Here is a 19,932-nt window from a genome sequence, read left to right as displayed (position 1 = left end):
TCAACACCAGGTGAACGGGATATTCTGAAAAACAAAACCTAAAATACATTGCTGTTGGGGTGGAACAAACTCCTACCTGACCCTCCAGTGGGGTTCCAAGGTTATAAATTGCAAGGGAGGAGCCTTTTTTCCTTGGAGTTGTTGGTAGATTTGAACTATCAGAGAAGTATGACCCTTGGGTTATCAGCACAAATCCCTGCTGACTAGGACACCAAAGTACCCTGGCTACAAAGGTAGACTTGGGATACAACGAGGAAGTAGAATTTCATTTTGGGTTGATTCTCATAGATGTCTGAGTAGAAAGGAATGTGTAAGTACTGAAAGAGATGGAATATTAACGGGAAGGGTACTGCAATTGTGGATGAGACACATATTCAGACATCACTCATAGTTTCTTACATATAAATAAAATGAATTTTTCCATTTATAAAGTATAAGGAATATTTAATAAAATATATACATAATAAATAATTCCATTTAAAAATGCTCCTTGGGTCGCTTCATGCTTTTTCCATGGAAGCAGCCATATCAGGGATATCAGAAGGCAACCTCAGTAATTCTTCCACTTCTTCTCGTAAAGCTTCTGCTTTTTCATTTAACAACATCTATAATTTAAAAAATACCAAGATGTGAAACAAAAATATACATTGCTAGAAAATTTCCAACATTTTGGTCATTATCTACTGTTGTTGGTATGTACTGTCAAGTCAGAACTGACTCATAGCTGAACCTCCAGCAGGTTTTCAGAGGCAGTAAATCACACAGGAGACTGCTCATCTTTCTCCCCCAGAAAGGCTGGTGGATTTGAATCCCATGCCTTTAGGTTGGCACACAACTCCTTACCACTAAGTTGCCGGAGGACATCTAATTCTTATGCATTAACATCGATAAGAAGATGGAAAAATGGGCACTTAAGATAAAGTGATTACAGCAAATGAAGCTAAGGCATTTAAACTTAAATGATCACTGCTTTTAGTGGACCCCAAATAAAGGAGCTTTAATATTCTCACAGATCTGTTTTACTGAAGACTCAGCCCCTTAAAAACTTTTAGTCTACAAAATCTAAGACAATTTTGCAAAAATGTAATTACCTCCTGAAAATGGTATATTTCATATAGGCATTTTATTATTCCTAAAAGTTAACATGCTATCTTATAGAAACCTATTAATATTTTTTAAAAAATAGTTTTACTTAAGTACCTAAAGATAACGTGCTTAATTTTTCAAAAAAATTTTATAAAAAGGGAACTCCAGTGCCTTAGTGGTTACAGAGATGCACTGCCAGCACACAGGCATGCAGTTTGAATCCACCAGTTAACCCAGGGGAGAAAGATGGGCAATCTTCTCCTGTTCCAATTAGAAGACTCTTAAAATCTGGTCGAGGGTTAGCTATGAGTTAGTGCTGATCTGATGACACACAACAACAACAACAACAACAACAACAACAACAACGAAACTTGCTGGAAGGTCAGCTATGACATGGTTCTGACTTGACAGCACACAACAGTGACTAAAGAAAGCAATTCTAAACATGACACATAGATGTCAATGAATCTTTGGGAAAATTAGTGTTTCATATTCTATAATGTGATAAAGAATTTGTATTACTTCTGTTGCAAAATTTTGAGAATAAAAAAGTTTAGAGAAATTACACTGAGAAAAACAATAGTGATAATCTTTATGGAAACAAACTGTCACATCTTCTTCCTGAGGAGTTGCTACCGAGTTTGCTGAGGTGATATACTTCTAACCAACAATAAACTGCAATGTGAAATGAAGAATATGAAAGAAGGCAAAAGTGAAAAGAAAAAAACACCCCACAAATTCTCTCAATCAATTTGATATAAAAGCACAGCATTAATAAATTATTAAAGCCTATTGTCTGGAGTCATATTCCTACTCATAGCCATCTTACATGGTAAAACAAAACTGGCCCACACGATTTCCAAAGCTGCAGTTGTCAGTCTTTAGTATATAGGAAGTACAGTGAAGATGATCCTTGGAGATGAGGGCAGTGAGATGAAACTGAAATGTTATCATGAGGGAATGGTCCTGAGAGAAGGACATTGTGATTGGTAAAGTAGAAGATCAGCAAAAAAGGAGAAAGACAGATGCTCAACAGGATGGATTAACACACAGGCTGCAACAGAGGCCTCAAGCCCATTAGGCAACATTTCACTCTGTTGTACATAGGGTCCCTAGGAACTGACTCAACAGGACCTAACAATAACAATAATTGTTATGGAAGCAAACTGTCACATCTTCTTCCTGAGAAGTTGCTACTGGATTTGTTGAGGAGATATACTTCTAACCAACAATAAACTGTCAAATGGCACTGGACAACTTTTGCTCTTGGTCAAAACAAATCTGTCCTGAGTAAAGTACAATCAGACTGCTCCTTCAGGGCAAAGATGGGAGCCTGTGTGTCACATACTTTGGGCATGTTGTCAGGAGGTCCAGTCCTTAGAGAAGGACATCATTCTCGGAAAAAGTCAGTGAAAGAAAAGAAACCTTCAAGTAGCTGGGTGCCATCTTTGATGCTGGAAATCTTGGATTTGTGCTGGTGTTGCTGCTCTGAGGACGACGGGTGGCAGCAGCTAAGAAAGAAGAAAAGACGTGGCAGCCAGTGGGAGTCGGGGCTAGTGTCATTGGTTCGGTAAAGTTCTGTCCTCTGGACTGATGAGACCGTAATGAAGAACACCCCCCCAAACTCCCATAATCGCTGTGGAATCCTATGAGCATGGCTTATATTGCTGGCATCTTCCAGATCTAGATTCAGGACCTTGAGAAGAATGCTGTGGGATGCCAGTGTTAGCGATGCTATTGAGGGTAAATATTTGAGGATATTCCCTGCCCAAAAATTTCCTGGAAAAACTCACTAGTTTTAAGTGTGAGTTAAAGGTGTCCATTAAAAACAAACAGTTTGATATTTCTGCCTTGGTTTTTTAGAAAGACTGCTTTCTAAATTCTCCCTCTTGTCACAGCTACCATAATGTAAGACTCTTCAAGCTAATGGAGCTTAAGAAATGCTCACAATGTTTTAAAAGAGATAATAGTGAATTGGATTGAAAGGGACAGATTCACTACAAAATGAAAAAGGTCTCTGGGTCCTGGGAATTCCTACAGGCAGGAAGCAAGCTGAAGAATTATCTAGATGCAATTATGGGGCATTTTTATGGAAAAGGAGGAACAATTCATTCAAAAGGCAGGAGGAATCTATCCTGGGAAGTAGAGTTGTGATCATGGGCTCCTGGTCACAGAACTGGACATTTCTGCTCAGCTGGGTTCTAGGATTGCTTCCACGTGTCTCCCATTTCCCCTCATTTTGAAGAGCATTGTCCGGTGCGTAGCCCATCTCTGTTTCACCATTGTAAGTGCTGTCTCTTTAATTCACAGATCTACAGATTGAGAGGAACATTGTGGTTGAGTCAACCAAGACTCATAGTGACCCTATCAACAACAGATCTGAACCCTGCTCTATCTTTCACTATCTTCACCATCTCTGATATACTCAAGCCTGAAACTTCACTTGCAGGACATCACCTGCATCTGCACTTGATTTGGAATTATTAAACCTCCAATCCAAGCCTAATGATAATGGAGTATATATTCTGGGGAATATCTTTTTCATGTGAGAAAGATATTAATTATTTAAGGCCAGAGGGAGAGATAGCTGCAAATTTCTGGACAGTCTTCTCATGTAGTTGATGTTAGGCACCACTGAGTCAGAAGTAGCCCATAGTTGACCCCCCCAGTGGGTTTTCAGAGGCTGTAAATCACGCTGGAGGAGATTGCTCATCTTTCTCCTACAGAGCACACTGGTGGATTAGAACTGTTTATGTTTATGTTGGTAGTGCAACTCTTTACCCACTAGACCTATTTAGAGCTCCTTACTTAAACAGAATGTCCCTTGGAGACAAAGATGATGAAGGTTCGTCTCACATACTTTGAGCATGTTGTTAGGAGAGATTATTCCTTGGAAAGGTGGAGCGTTGGAGAAAGAGAGGAAGACTCTCAATGAGATGGACTGACATAGTAAATACAGTAATGGGCTCAAGTATGTCAGAGGTGATATGGATGGCACAGAATAGGACAGCATTCTGATTGGTTGTTCATTGGGTCGCTCTGAGTTGTATTTGACAACACTTAACAACATCAACAACAATTTAGACCTATGAGAGGCACTTAATGCAGAAGATCAAAGACTATAGCCTTCAATATGGGTTACATCTTAAATCAAGAAAGTAATAAAACTAAAATAAAAAAAAAATAAAAAAAAAAGAAAGTAATAAAACTCTTTAACATCATGACAGATAGAGAAATGACTACGGTTGTCAAGGATTTCATTTTACTTGGACCCACAATCAATACTCATGGTAATAGCAGTCAAGAATTCAGAAGATATAGGGGAGCTCTGGTGGCCTAGTGGCAAGAAGCTGCAACTACAATCCCAGAGGTGCACAGTTCGAATCCACCAGATGCTCTGCCGGGAGAAGGAGGGGCAATCTCCTCTTGTACCAGTCAGATCTGATTTGATGGTACACGCACACAAAAATAATAAAATAAAATTTAAAAAAATGTATTTAAAAAAAAAAAGAATTCAGAAGATATCATAAGAGTTTGGAATGAGGGTTGCAGAGTGTAGTATACTTGGGATGGGGGGGGGGATTGTGCACCAATGAAGGAGTCTTTTTCTTTTGCTTTTCAAGGAGAAGAGCGAACTGGGGATGGGGGTGGGTGAGCAGGGAGAAAAGTGCAACAATAATGAATGGAAATCCTAAATCTTTGTAAATGTTCATTGAAATTAATAATAAAAAAAAAAGATATGTTGTATTATACTAGGAAATGTGCTATTAAGTACTAAGGATCAGTGATGCCCATTTAAAGACTATAGTGTGCTTGACCCAAGCCATTGTATTTTCAGTTGCTTGCTATGTATCTGAAAGTTGACAATGAATAAGGAAGATTGAGAAATAATCTATACCTCTGAATGGTGGTGTTTGTAAAGAGCATTGAATGTACCATGAACTGCCAGAAGATCTCTCCTGAAGAAAGTACAACCAGAGAGCTCCTTAGAGGCAAGCATAGTGAAACATCTCACTTATATTGGGCATATTTTATAGGAGGAACCAGTTCTTAACCATGATATTATGCTGGAAAAGGTAGAGTCAGCAAAACAAATGAAGACCCTCAATGAGACGGATTGATACAGTCACTACCATAATGGGCTTCAGCATAACAGAGAGCATGATCTGTTGATCATAGAGCAGCTCTGAATCTAGCTTCCAAATCTTAGTTTGTAAATACCATCTTCACTAAAAGGAACTAGAATTCTTGGGGGAAATGATTCAGCATCATGATGCTGTTATGCGCCATTGAGCCTCCTGCAACTCATAGCAACCCAATGTACATTAGCTCTAAAACGAGCCCTATCCTGAACCAATATCATCTTCTCTGACAGACCTAATCCCATCTCTCCAGTCACTGAGTTGATCCATCTCATCCTGGGTCTTCCTCTCCTCTGCTGTCCCTTTATCCTTCCAAGCATGATGTCCTTCTCCAAGGACTGGTCCTTCCGTGCCACATGCCCAAAGTATGTGAGACAGAGCTTCAAAATCCTTGCCTCCAGAGAGCAGCTTTGTTTCACCCTCTCCAGGACAGATCTGTTTGTTCTCCTGGCAGTCCACAGTATGTTCAACACTCTTCTCCAGCACCACAACTCAAAGATATCAAGCCTTTTATCATCCGTAGTTACTATCCAGCTCTTAGATGCATAGCAAGTAATTGCAAAGACCATGGCCTGGATCAGGCACATCATAGTCTCCAAACTGACACTGTTGCTCTTCAGTACTCTGGAGAGGTCCCTGACAGCAGATTTTTCCCAGTGCAATTCATCTTTTGATTTCCTGACTGCTGGTGCAAAGAGTGCTGATTGTGAAACCAAGCAAGCTGAAGTTATCAACAACCTCAATCTCTTCTCCATCTATTATGGTGCTGCCAGTTGGCCCAGAAGGGAGAATCTCTGTCTTCCTGATGTTAAACTTCAATCCATATTGAAGACTACAGTCTTTGACCTTCTCCAGCAAATACCTCATGTCATCTTCAGTTCCAGTAAGCAAGGTTGTGTCAACTGCATAATGTTAAGTTGATGAGTCTTCCTCCAATCCTAATGGCACATTCCTCCTCATAAAGAACAGATCTCAAATGATCTGTTCTGCATATAGATTGAAAAAGTATGGATAGTGGATGCATCCTTGATGCACTCATTATCTGATTTTGAACCATGCAGTGTTTCTCTGCTCTGTTCTGACTACTGTTTCCTGGCCCAAATATAGGTTTCACATAAGTACAATTAAGTGTTCTGGGATTACTATTCTTTTCAAGGTTAGCCAAAATTTCTTGTGATCCACACAATCAAATGCCTTTGCATAGTCAATGAAACACAGATAGACATTCTTCTGGTACTCTCTGCCTTCAGCCAAGATTCATCAACGTTGTCTATGATGTCCCTAGTGCCACAGCCTCCTCTAAACCCAGGCTGTATATCTGGCAGTTCTCTGCTAATGTACTTGTTCCAGTTATTTCTGGATAATCTTCAGCAGTCTTTGATACCATAGCTCAGATGAACCACAACATCTTGTTGTGTCAGCATGCCAGTTATTATTTGCCTCTTAACTCCAACTCTATCCTTCACTGTCTTGCTGGACACACTAGAGCAGAAGAAGGGTTTCTCCTGCTGGTTCTGGTGTCACCTTTTTGTACTGATTTTGCTGTGCTTTTCTGCTGTGCCAGATACTCAGTGGTGCTCAGTCCAGTGGGTTTCAACAGAACACCTGGGCACGGCTTCCTGGCAAGGAATATTTAAGCTCAACAACATACTTGGATGTTTTGCTGGCACCTACAGAATAGTTTTCTGCTTTCCAGCCTTGGCTGTGGCCCTTTGGGAAACTTTCCTCCATTCAGTAAGTCACAGCCAATCCTTGCCAGTGAAGTCTGAATCCCAACATTAGGAGACAGTGTGGGTTTGTTATGAACCCCTCTCAGATGGATTCTTTTGGATATAAAATTCTTACTTCTTAGAGGTGAACTTTTATTACACCATACTCAACCCACTAACATGGAGACACATATGACCTAAGTCCTAGTATTTTCAAACATCTCTTATACATGCAAAAGCTGGGCAATGAATAAGAATGAAGAAGAAATGATGTTTTTGAGTTGTGGTGCTGGTGAAGAATACTGAGTATACCACAGACTTCCAGAACCAATAAATCTGTCCTGGAAGAAGTGCAGTCAGAACACTCCTTAGAAGTGAGGAGGGCAAGGCTTTGGGAATATTACTAGGAGGGGCTAGTCTCTGGGGAAGTAGACATCATGATTGGTAATGTTAATAATATAAACAATGTTGTTATGGGCCGTTGAGTCATCTGTGAACCATAGTTACCCTATGTACAGAAGCTCTGAAGCCTGCCCTGTCCTGAGCCAGTCTCACTGATTCTGACATACCTACCCTTTTCACCCAATTACTCTATCAATCCATCTCATCCAGGGCCTTCTCCTATGTCGTCCCTCCACCCTTCCAAGCATGATGTCCTTCTACAAGGATTGGTCCCTCCTGGCCATGTGCGCCAAGTATGAGACAGAGCTTCAAAATCCTAGCCTCTAAGGAGAAACCTTCCTTCACCTTCTCTAAAAAAGACCTATTTGTTTTCTTGGCAGTCCATGGTATGTTCAAGACTCTTCTCCAGAGCCACAACTTGAAGGCTTCAATTCTTCTGTCATCCTTAGTCATTGTCCAACTCTCTGAAGCATAACAAGTAATTGAGAAGACTCTGGCCAATGCAGGGAGATCTTTAGTAAGAACTGACTTGTCGGCACCTAACAGAATAGTAAGAGTGTCCATAAACAGAACAACCTAATTTCTATGGTTGTAAGCTCCTTGTCAATGAAGGCATTGATTCAGAACTCACAGATGCACAGGTTTCTAGTACTGTACCAAAGGCAGCCAGGTCAAAGAGTGTGTTACATGTGAGGCTGCTCACTGAAAGATCAGCAGTTTGATGGTCGGTCTCTTTCCAGAAACATTTACACATTCAAAAATCTGATGGTGGCTCACCATGAATTGGGATGGACTTGACAGAAAGTTTGGATTTTTTCTGGTTTTGTTACTGCAAAAAATCCTTGAGATTGTCTTTTTTTTGAAGGTTCTTTATATCTTTCTGGTATGAAAACAGATTAGCTGCTAGAGTTACAAACTCAGGTTGTTTTTTTTTTTTTTATTTGGGGAGAACATTGTTCTAATTGGCATAGCACTTGTCTGTCATTTTGCTGTACTAGGTAAGTTGTTGTGATACTGAAAGCTATGCCACTGGTGTGTTAAATGCCACAAAAGTTACCCATGCTATACAGGTTCTAATAGGGCTCCCAGAGTAAGACAGAGTAGGAAGCAGCATTGCCCATCTTACTCCTTGAATAACAGGCCTCTGAAAACCTATAGGAAGGTGGATAGCTATCTTCCATCAAGTCTTTTCTTGTAACAGGTAATATTCATTTTATCCATTATATATTTTTATGTCCAAAGTATAGGGCATAGTCTTAGGAGGAACCAGTTATGGGAGGAAGACATTATGTTGGAAAAGTAGAGGGTTAGTGAAAGAGATGAAGCCCCTCAATGAGATGGACTGAGCAGTGACTACCACAATGTCTGGAGGCTGACAGGGACTGTGAGGAGGTACAGGACAGGACAAGGTTCAAATCTGTTTTTATTGGCTTGCTGAGTCATAGTGAGCTCAACAGCACCTAACAGTTCTTTTATGCCTATAGAAACAAGTTGTCTAAGGTAGAAGACAAGAACAGTATAACATATTATAAAGGTAAAAATTAGTATGTTTGCTTACCTTTGCTGATGAAACAATTTGTTTAGCCTGGCGTCTTGATAAATGAGCAATTGTCTTTATTAGCACCTCAGGATTTGCATTAGCTAAGTGCATTAGACTCTTGTAGCCAGCATTGTATAATTGTTTTGCTCGACCCTGAAAGTGTTAAAAAATCAGTAAGGTCCCAATTTGGGATGAAGGAAAAAAACTGTATGTCTCATTCAAAGGGGGTAAAAAAACCACCCTTAAAGGCAGGAGGTAGGAATAAATGAAGATAATATGCTAAGAATGTGAGATAGCACATGAGGCAATTCTGAGGGATTTTTGAAGATGCACTGGGTGGAATCTGTGCAGTCTAAGTCAGCGCATATGTGCTGCAATGAGCAACAAGATACCCGTTAGAGCCCTTAGATTAGTGGTAACACTTTAGATCCCTAAGCAGAGTGTTCTGGTTTACTCAGGGGATCAATTTTGTTTTTAAAGTAAGCAGGGTTATTCCCCTGATTTAAGAACTGGCAAGTTAAGAGACTACAAATTGAGAGTTGGTTCAAAATAGCAGAGAAACCAACTGAGCCAACAACTGAGGTTGTTTTTATCATCTTCTTAGAATTGTAAATAACCTTGCTGTCATCAATTCACCACTACCTAAAATGACAGAAGGTGACTAACTCTTCACAGAAGTGGAAGAAGAAAGGGATGGTGAGACGAAAACATACATGGGAATGGTTGTCTCATCCTAATTGCTATTACTCCCTCAAATGGGGTTTTTGGGTTTGTTTGTTTTTTTAAACACGACTCCTTCTAGATTAACAGGAATAATTCTGAGAGGCTATGGTAAACCTTTTTTTTTCCATTTCCCCTCCCCCAAGCAGAGGAGAGAGTTTTGTGATGAGAGAAATTAGACTTTTGTTGTTATGTGTGCTGTGGTGGACCTCCACTAAAAAAACAAATATTATTTTTCTGTTAGTTGAACAATTTCCATTGGAAACCTAGGAAACTACTGACCTCTAAAACTCCAGTCACTTCCATGAGAGGGATGAGCTCTGCCTTCACACAGTAAGTCAGCTTCTTGGTGAGCTCGACCAAGAGGGCTCTATATACCCACAGCTCTTCTAGCTCCTGCATAACACAGAAATAATGGACATTTACATGTAGGAAGTCATTTCAAGTCTTTCACTGTGTGGCTGGGGGTAAGAGGACATGATCTGGAATTCTGGTTAAGTCATAATACCCAGTAAAATTATTAGAAGAAAACATGATAAAGATCTTAGGATATTTGATGAATTGGTTTTAAAAATGAGGCAAAAAGACTTAAAAACAAAAATCAGGAGGAAGAGTTACATACACTTTTATGAAAACATTGGAAACTAAATATAAAAAGCTTTTCTTTCCAAAATGACAGAAAAGAATTCACACTTCTGTGAATTCATTTTGTTTGTAGGTTTGTGTGTTTGTAAATTCATTTTGAAGACAAAATGTTAAGTATGCAAAGACTGTAACACAAGAGGATGTTCAGTGCAACTTTATTAATGATGGCTATTAAATAAAAGTTCACTCTACCCTTCTGTCTTCTTTTGTGTTCCACTGCTACTCATCTCCACGAGACAGACTGACACCGTGACCGGAACAATAGGCTGAAGCACAGTGGAGACTGTGAGGACGAAGCAAGATCATTCAGGGGTTCGTTTGCTTGTAGAGTTGCTATGAGTTCTGCTCTACATGAGTTTGCTCTAAGTCAGGGTCAACACAGAGGCTCCTAGAAACAGTTATATGTAGGTTTGACATTTTCTATAATGAAAGTATTTTTTAAAACAGTCTCTTTCAAGTTTGGGGGTGTTTTGAAAGAATGTGATAACTGGAACAGTGTTATCCACCCACTAATCATCAGCAATGTGAGTTAATGCACTAGAGATGGCAGAGGGAAGAGGAAAGAGAACCTCGAATAAAACTACTGAATCAGGCTCTCTGCTCCTCGTCGATCCAGATTGCCCTCTCTTCTTGTGCAGCCTCAGCCACATCCCTGAGACACGATGGTGAAGGTCGGAGTAAACGGATTTGGCCATATTGGGCGCCTGGTTACCAGGGCTGCTTTTCACTCTAACAGTGGATATTGTCGCCATCAATGATCCCTTCATTGATCTCAACTACATGGTCTATATGTTCCAATATGATTCCACCCATGGCAAGTTCAATGGCACTGTCAAGGCTGAGAATGGGAAGCTGGTCATCAATGGGAAAGTTATCACTATCTTCCAGGAGTGAGATCCCGCCAACATCAAGTGAGGTGATGCTGGTGTTGAGTATGTTGTGGAGTCCACTGGTGTCTTCACAACCTTGGAGAAGGCTGGGGCTCACTTGAAGGGTGGTGCCAAACGGGTAATCATCTCTGCTCCTCCTGCTGATGCCCCCATGTTTGTGATGGACGTGAACCATGAAAAGTATGACAACTCTCTCAAGATTGTCAGCAATGCCTCCTGCACCACCAACTGCTTGGCTCCCCTGGCCAAGGTCATCCATGACAACTTTGGCATTGTAGAGGGACTCATGACCACAGTCCATGCCATCACTGCCACCCAGAAGACTGTGGATGGCCCCTCTGGAAAGCTGTGGCGGGATGGCCATGGAGCTGCCCAGAACATCATCCCTGCATCTACTGGCACTGCCAAGGCTGTGGGCAAGGTCATCCCTGAACTGAATGGGAAACTTACCGGCATGGCTTTCCGTGTCCCCACCCCCAATGTGTCAGTTGTGAACCTGACCTGCCTTCTGGAGAAAGCTGCCAAATATGATGACATCAAGAAAGTAGTAAAGCAGGCATCAGAAGGGCCCCTCAAGAGCATTCTGGGATACACTGAAGACGAGGTTGTGTCCTGTGACTTTAATAGTGACACCCACTCTTCCACCTTTGATGCTGGGGCTGGCATTGCCCTGAACGACCACTTTGTCAAACTCATTTCCTGGTATGACAATGAATGTGGCTACAACAACCAGGTGGTCGACCTGATGGTTCACATGGCCTCCAAAGAATAAGATCCCCTTGGACCACCAGCCCCAGCAACAGCACTAGAAGAGAGAGAGCTGCTGGGGAGTCCTTGCCCCAACTTGATCCTCCCATACACTGAGAATCTCACATCCTTGACACAAGTTTCCATCAAATCCCCTGAGAAAGGGGAGGGGCTTGGCGAGCCCATCTTGTCATGTACCATCAATAAAGTACACTGTACTCAGCAAAAAAAAAAACAAAAAACAAACCAACCAAAAAACTACTGAATCAATTCTGGAATGGCCTTACCTATGACCTTCCTGTTAGAGAAGATAATAATTTTTTCCTTATTGCCTAAACTGTTGCAGAGGTTTTTCCTATTAATTTTTGTTTAAAAAAATATCTTAACTAATAAAATAACAAGGTGAGGCTTCATCACAAATCTCTAACATATGCACTTAAAAGTCCTAAGTAAAATGAAGGGATGAAATATTTAGAAAGAATAATTCCTCCTTAAGCATATGTCCAAAGTACGTAAGAAAAACTCTAGAAAAAACAATATATTTAAAGACTAGCTTCTTTTTGTTAGCCGTAATGTTTGCTGCCTATCAAGAGTGTGCTCAAGAACGTAAGTCAATATTACAAAATCAGTATACATGTAAGATATTTAGAAAGGTAAATTATTAATTATGATTCCTCCAGTTAAAAAGTTTAGGTTATTTATTGTCTTCATTAGTACATTAAGACAGAAGAGAGAAAAGACGGGGGGAAAAAAAAAACAAAACAACAACCCTTCATGTTTAGAAAGATGACTAAGAAAAAGGTTTCTCAAAAATTCTATAGGCTCTGAGTGTCTTTTTCATGAATAATAGAAAGTGTGCAGCTCGGGTCCTACCAATAGCCAGCAATTTTGTGACTCCTTTGAGCCATCTTCTCATGACTGCTGTGAAATACAAGTTTTCTTCTTGAGTGTTTATAAAATCAACATCTGATTTAGGAATCCTAAATAGCTCCCTGATGTTAGAGACAAAGATGATAAGCACATGACAGTCCACATCCTGAGAGAAATGCTGCTTTATTAAAGAGTTAATGTAAAATAATAGGAAACTGCTGACGGTGGTTCTGAGGGCAGGGAGGACTGTTCCTAAGTGCCATCGAGGCTGCTCTGGGCACCGCAGAACCAAACGTTGCCTGGCTCTCCGCCATCTCCACAGGCTCACATGTCAGAGCCCACTGCTGCTGCTGACACTGTGGCACGCTCGCTCGACAGTCTGACATTTTCACAGACCCTTTACTTTACCAAGCACAATGTCCTCCTCCAAGGGATTGGTCTCTCTTCATAACATGTCCAATGTACATGTCTGCTTAAATTACAAGTGTCTCCTCATTCTTGCTCCTCAAAAACATGCTGACTCCAGGGTCACCCATTTTGTATAATTATTTCATGAGTTCCTTGTTTTTCGATGCTGCATAGTATTCCATTGTGTGACTATACCACAGCTTCTCTAGCCACTCATTTGATGGGCACTTGAGTTGTTTCCAACTCTTTGCTATTATGAACAAAGCAGCAATAAACACGGTGTGCATATATCTGCTTGGGTGGCAGTTCTGGTCTCTAGGGTAAATTCCCAGTAGTGTAATTGCTGGGTCAAATGATATTTCTATTTGCAACTTTCTGAGAAAGCACCATACTGCCTTCCATAGTGGTTGCACCAGTTTACACTCCCACCAATAATGAATAAGGGTTCCAGTTTCTCCACAACCTCACCAGCATTTGCTGTTTGCTGTTCTGTTGAATTTTGTTATTCTTATAAAGATGATTATCTCATAGTTGTTTTGATTTGCATCTCTCTTAGAGCTAGGGATTTTGAAAATTTCTTCATGTGTTTGTTTGCTATTTGAATGTCTTTTCTTGTGAAGTGTCTGTTCATGTCCTGTGCCTATTTTTCAATTGAGTTTTTTCAATTGAGTTGTTTACGTTTATCTTGGAGTATTCTATAAATTCTAGATATAAGTCCCTTATCAGACATGTCATTGCCAAATATTTTTTCCCAGTCTGTGTCTTCCCTTTTTACCTTGTTGGAGAAGTTTTTGGATGTGCAAAGAGATTTTATATTAGAAGGTCCCATTCATCTATTTTATCTTCTCCTGGTTGTAGGTTTTTCAGGATGCTTAGAAGACTGTTTATGTTGTGGATTAGGGCTTCTCGAGTTCTTCCAAGATTTTCTCTAATGAAGTTTAGAGTACTTGGTTTTAGTCCTAGGTCCTTGAACACTCTGAGTTGGTTTTTGTGTATAGAGTGAGGTGTGGATCTTGCTTGAATTTTTTTATTATGCTGAGTGAAATACCTGAGTCACAAAAGGACAAATATTGCATAGTGCCACTGTTGTAAAATGGGACTGACACTTGGGTTGGGGGGAACCTAAGAAAAGAGGGGATAAATAATGAACACTGCACTGAAATAGATGAAAGAGAGTTAACTGTTTAAAAGGAATATGTTGTTGTTAAATGTCGTCGAGTCGTAGATGACTCATAGCAACCCTATGAACGAAAGACCTGAGCATTGTTCATAGAGTTTCCAGAGGCAAGCCATTTGGGAAGTGGATGCCACTCCTGCTTCCAACCTTGTTTTAATCGGGAAGCTCCAGCAAACACTGTCCACCATGGGTAACCATTACCACGTTTGGTACATGAGTGTCACAGTGTTTAGCAACTCAGCAATCACGAGTTATCTCTGTACAGCAATGCACAGACCAGTGCTATACCATGTAGAAGAATGTTTGACAAAACCCAGTTTAAACCAGGCCTGAGTGCCGCAGATTATAATCACCCACCGTGGACTTGGTAGCATAACTTTCTGTCCAGTAGGCCAACATAGCTTTCTCTATGTTGTTGTTGTTATTGTTGTTAAGTGCTGTTGAGTTGTAGATGACGCACAGCGACCCTATGAATGAAAGACCTGAGCACTGTTCATAGGAATTATTTTCATGACAAGGTTACAGAAAAAGAAATGCATAGTTAAGTGGACTGTGGACTTCTGGGTGGACTGTGTAACAATGAAAGAATTTTTTTTTAATTGTAAGAGAAAAACGAACTGGAGGTGAGGGGTGGACAGGGAGGAAAATGTGCAACAATGAATGAATGGGGAAAAAATTAAATTGAAAGAATATGCTTTAAAAATATATATGTTGCATTAAAATCATTAATAAAAAGATGCAAAAAAAAAATAAGAAGCTGGCAGGAGGAAAATTTTACCTTATCTTGACTTAAAACCAGCAGAAATTAGCATCAACAAATCTTTGTAAGTAGCAATGGTGAGAGTAAAACAGAAGAGCTTCAGCTATGGTGGGGTTGTCCCCACAGCAGACGTGTCAATGGATTTTATAGAACCGTATCACGAGTACTGGCAACATTTTACATATTTACGTACAGTTTGAATGAAAAGTCTTAAAATTTACAATGGAACATTAAAATAATCTTCTAATCAAATCAGTCTTAAGTATAAAAAAATCTGAATTTCAATATCTAATACACTTCTAAATAAATATCTTTTGAACTATTAAAAAAAACCAAAAACCAAAACCCAAACATGCTGACCAACCAGAGATAACTAAGTGCTTTCTATTTATTCATTGCACATTTTAGTTCACTCATTAGTTTTTGCATCTTTACTGCTGTAAATATACATACAACTTTAATAAGCAGATAAAACCAAAGGTAAGTATTTAAAATTTTGATTGCTTTATAATAACAGAATAAGGCAACAAAGAGAAAACATGAATTGGACTGTGAATTTAATAACAATTAAAGCAGCAAGATACACAAAGTGTCTATAATCTACTTAACAGAATTACCTCACAGAAATGTAACACACAAGACGAGAAGGAGGCAGCTCCAGTGAGAAGGCTTTGTATATACCCTCGAGGCATGTTAAATTTTTCAGACACACTCCAAATGTTGGTTTCTTTGAGCAAAGTATAAAGAATGAAAGACAGATACAGTCGGTTGACAATGTCCTTGTCCACTTTCTATAAAGATACAAATGAATTCATATATTGAAATCTGCTGAAAATGGAGGTTACATTCAAACTGGAAGAGAGTTAAAGTAAATGAAACTTTACTTAAAAATCCCCCAATCCAAACCACTGCTGTCATGATGATTCCCTCTTACAGCAATCCTCCTATAACAATCTAGGCTTTCCCACAGAGTTTACAAGGCTGTAGTCTTTACAGAAGTAAACTGCCACAGCTTTTCTGTAAAGTGCTTGGTAGATCTGAATTGTCAAACTTTCAATTATCAACAAAGCACTTAACCACTTAAGGGCTACACAGAAATACAATAAAGCAACAGAAAACAAATCTTTGACAAATAGGTTATAATAACGGGAAACTAATGTCTTACAATACTTTAGGCAAAAGGATTCTCTTTTGCAACTAATGGATACAATAATGAGAGACTAAACCCTTAACAATGTAAGACTAGTATGTTTTTAAAAAATAACTTAAAAAGAAAAAGATGTTCTTTTAGTCAAGGGGATTAACTAATGATAGTAAAGAATAGCTGAAAGTTGTTCCTCTCAAGCTATGACCTATGACCAATGAATGAGTGGAGCCAACTCTCTCTAGAGGAACACTGACAAGACTGGCCCAATTATTCCAATTAGTGTCAATACTTGGACAAGAAAAGGAAAAGGCATTGTAAGAATTTTTTTCATATTCTACAGTCCTGTCCCTGTTCTGAAAAAAGCCCTCACAGTCTCTAAGATGGGGAGACAGATTTGGGAAGATCATACCCTGTATAATGTATACCCTGTAAGTGATTAAAACGTCTGCTTTTTCCACCCCACCTCCTAATTCTAAGGGTGGTTTTTCCAGTGACCGGGCAGCAGAACCACAGCTTTGTGGTAACAGGAACAAAGGCAGGAGGGTTCCAAACAAAACAGGACAAATTTCTAACACATACTCTTGAGATTAATTCATTTTTTGTTTTCCTCAAACATAAAAAGGAGACAAAACAAATTGCTATGGTCAAACTGTTTCTGTTTAAGTTAAACTCCCTCCTCTAGGGAAAGATTTTGCATTTATTGGGGCAATTACAGGTTATATGTGTGTGACATTGACTATAAATGAGGCTTACATATGTTAGTAAGCTATATTGCAAAAGAAGAGCTAAGTATGTCCACATGCCCCTGATAATCAATGTTTCCAAAATTAAGATGCTGGAAAAGGTAAAGAGAAATGCTTACCATACCTGGTGATATCTAGTCTGTACCACTGTGAACTTTGACACTGAGGGACTATTTTTGGTATATTTCATTGTTTATATATGAGTAACTCAAGAATAGAATCAGAAAAAAAGAAGAAAGGATAAATTTGAAAAATTAGCTAAAGAAATTATATTTCTTCCATAGTAAAAAGATTGCCAAGGTAGGATTTTAGGGCAAGATATATTGAGGAGTGTGTGAATAATAGATGCTCTAAGTTGATTCTGGATCAGCCTTTTAAAAGCTGAAAAAGTATAGCAGTGGAGGACATGTAGGAAAAGTGGGCTTTTCATTTCCTAACTTTATAAGTTAACTAGAAATTACTGTAAACCATAAACTGGGTTAATGGAGATTTTGCTTAGAATATACTTCTTAAGCCAATTAAAAAAGATGTATTGCAAGATAAAAAGTATTTTTAAATATTCTAGTATCAGAAAAATAGATAAAGTTTATTCTTTTCACTAGTGCATGCAGATTATTTCTAAGATAAAAGAATATTTCTTTAAAAAAATCATCATGCCACCACCACCACCATCAAGAGCATCAGCACACCACCACTAACAACAACAAAATTCATCACCACACCATCACCACCAACAAAAACGTTATCACACCACCACCACCACCAAGAACATCATCATACCACCACCACCACCAAAAATGGCATCACACCACCACCACCAAGAACATCATCACACCACCACTAACAATAAAAATGTCATCACATCACCTATTGCTTAAAAAATGCAAAATTTTCTCGTGGTCAGCTATATTTCAAATAGTAAAATGAGAATAATATCAAAGAAAAAATGTGAAATGAAGATTTGGCCACGGCACCCTTCCTTGCCATCTCTGAACATGTTAGGCTTCTGGCAACGTTTAGAAATTGCTATTGTCCTTTTACCAGTTTTGATTCTGTGTAGTGCTTCTGCGGGCCTAGACACATCAAGGAAATTTTCAGAATGGCACAATGGTGATAAGGAAAAAAGTGGCTAAGCTGGAGGCCAAAATCTGTCATCAAATTGAGGATAAATCATTTATCAATGGACTTTAATGTAATAGTAGAGGCACTGAAGAAATCAAAAGTAGAGCTAATGGAAATCAGTGAAGATAAAATGAAAATCAGAAGATCTCCAAGAAAATTCCTCCCTGAAGTGACTGATGAGTAAAAAAATGATACAAAAAACAGATCTGTTTATGTCAAAGGCTTTCAACTGATCCTACCCTTGACGACATAAAAGAATGGCTGCAAGACAAAGGTCAAACACTAAATATTCAGTTGAGAAAAACACTGTCCAGAACATTTAAGGGATCAGTGTTTGTTGCGTTTGAGAGCACTGAATGTGCTAAGGAGTTTGCAGGAACCCCTGCCAGAAGTACGCTAAACAAGAGCAAGAAGGAAAACAGAAGTTAGCAAAAGATGCTGAGATGGGAGTAATGATCTTTGAAGAAAAAGTCAAGGAAGTGCTGTATAACGCCAAAGATGCAAATAATGGTAACCTGCAACTAAGAACAAAGACATGGTATGGAAAGTATTAGAAGGAGAAGTAGAAAAGGGAGCATTAAAAAAAAATCATGGAAGATCAACACGACTCCTGAAACAAATGGAAGTCAAAAGATCACACATTTAAAGGAAAAGGAAAGGGAAATAAAGTTGCACAGGCTGGATCTGCTACAGGAAAAATAGAGTTTCAGGGCAAGAAAACGGAATTTGGTAGTGATGATGAATGAGATGAAAATGATGCAGCTGGTGCAGTGAAAAGAGGAAGAGAAAAAAACAGAGAGGAACCTCTATCAAAACAACAACAGAAAATGGCACAGAGGAGCAGTTGTTGCTATTGCCGTTGAGTCCTTTGCGATTCATAGCGACCCTATGTACAATAGCCCTAAACCCTGCTCTATCCTGTGCCAATCGCACTGTCTCCGATACACCCATCCCGATTACCCCAGTCACTGAATCAATCCATCTCATAGAGGGTCTTCCCCTCCTGCGCTGTCCCTCCACCCTCCCAAGCATGATGTCCCTCTCCAAGGACCTCCTTGCAACATGCCCAAAGTATATCAGATGAAGTCCCAGAATCCTTGCCTTCAAGGAGTAGCTTGGTTTAACCCTCTCCAGGATGAATCTGTTTGTTTTCTTGACAGTCCAGGGTACATTCAATACTCTTCTCCAGCACCACAGCACAAAGGCATCAATTCTCCTTCTGTCCTCCCTAGTCACTGTCCAACTCTCTGATGCATAACAAGTAACTGCAAAGACCATGGCCTGTATCAGGCGCACCTTAGTCTCCAGAGAGACACTGTTGCTCTTCAGTACTTTAGAGAGGTCCCTAACAGCAGACTTTCCCATCGCAATACGTTTTTTGATTTCCTGGCTGCTGGTGCCAAGAGTGCTGACCGTGGCTGAGCAAACCGAAGCTGTGAATAATTTCAATCTCTTCGCCATCCATCCCGATGCTACCAATTGGTCCAGCGGTGAGAATCTTTGTCTTCTTGAGAGTGAGCCTCAGTCCATACTGAAGGCTGCAGTCCTTGACCCTCTGCAGTAATGCATGAGGTCCTCCTCAGTTTCAGCAAGCAGGGTTGTATCATCTGCATAACACAGATTGTTAATAGATCTTCCGCCAATCCTGATGCCACAATTCTCCTCATAGAGCCCAGCCTCCTGGATTATCTGCTCTGCATACAGGCTGAAAAGGTATGGAGACAGGACACATCCCTGGCGTACACCCTTCCCAATTTTGAACCATGCAGTGTTACCCTGCTCTGTTCTGACAGCTGCATCTTGGTCCAAGTATAGGTTTCGCAT

The 19,932-nt window shown here is 39.7% G+C and overlaps 1 protein-coding gene across 1 annotated transcript in view; it reads right to left on the bottom strand.

Annotated features, from left to right (window-relative positions):
• Positions 1–400: 400 nt before the first annotated feature.
• The window catches only part of HELQ (helicase, POLQ-like), a 66,305-nt gene continuing 46,773 nt past the window's right edge, over positions 401–19,932 (bottom strand). The window contains 4 exon segments of the mRNA XM_006885260.1: positions 401–605; positions 8,898–9,032; positions 9,882–9,995; positions 15,714–15,887. Coding sequence (XP_006885322.1) covers positions 501–605; positions 8,898–9,032; positions 9,882–9,995; positions 15,714–15,887 — 528 coding nt within the window. The 3' untranslated portion in view covers positions 401–500.

This window comes from Elephantulus edwardii, unplaced genomic scaffold (assembly GCF_000299155.1).
Source record: "Elephantulus edwardii isolate Elephantulus edwardi_28Jun2011 unplaced genomic scaffold, EleEdw1.0 scaffold00042, whole genome shotgun sequence".
Taxonomy (NCBI): Eukaryota; Metazoa; Chordata; class Mammalia; order Macroscelidea; family Macroscelididae; genus Elephantulus; species Elephantulus edwardii.
This window is presented reverse-complemented; position numbering and strand designations above follow the sequence as displayed.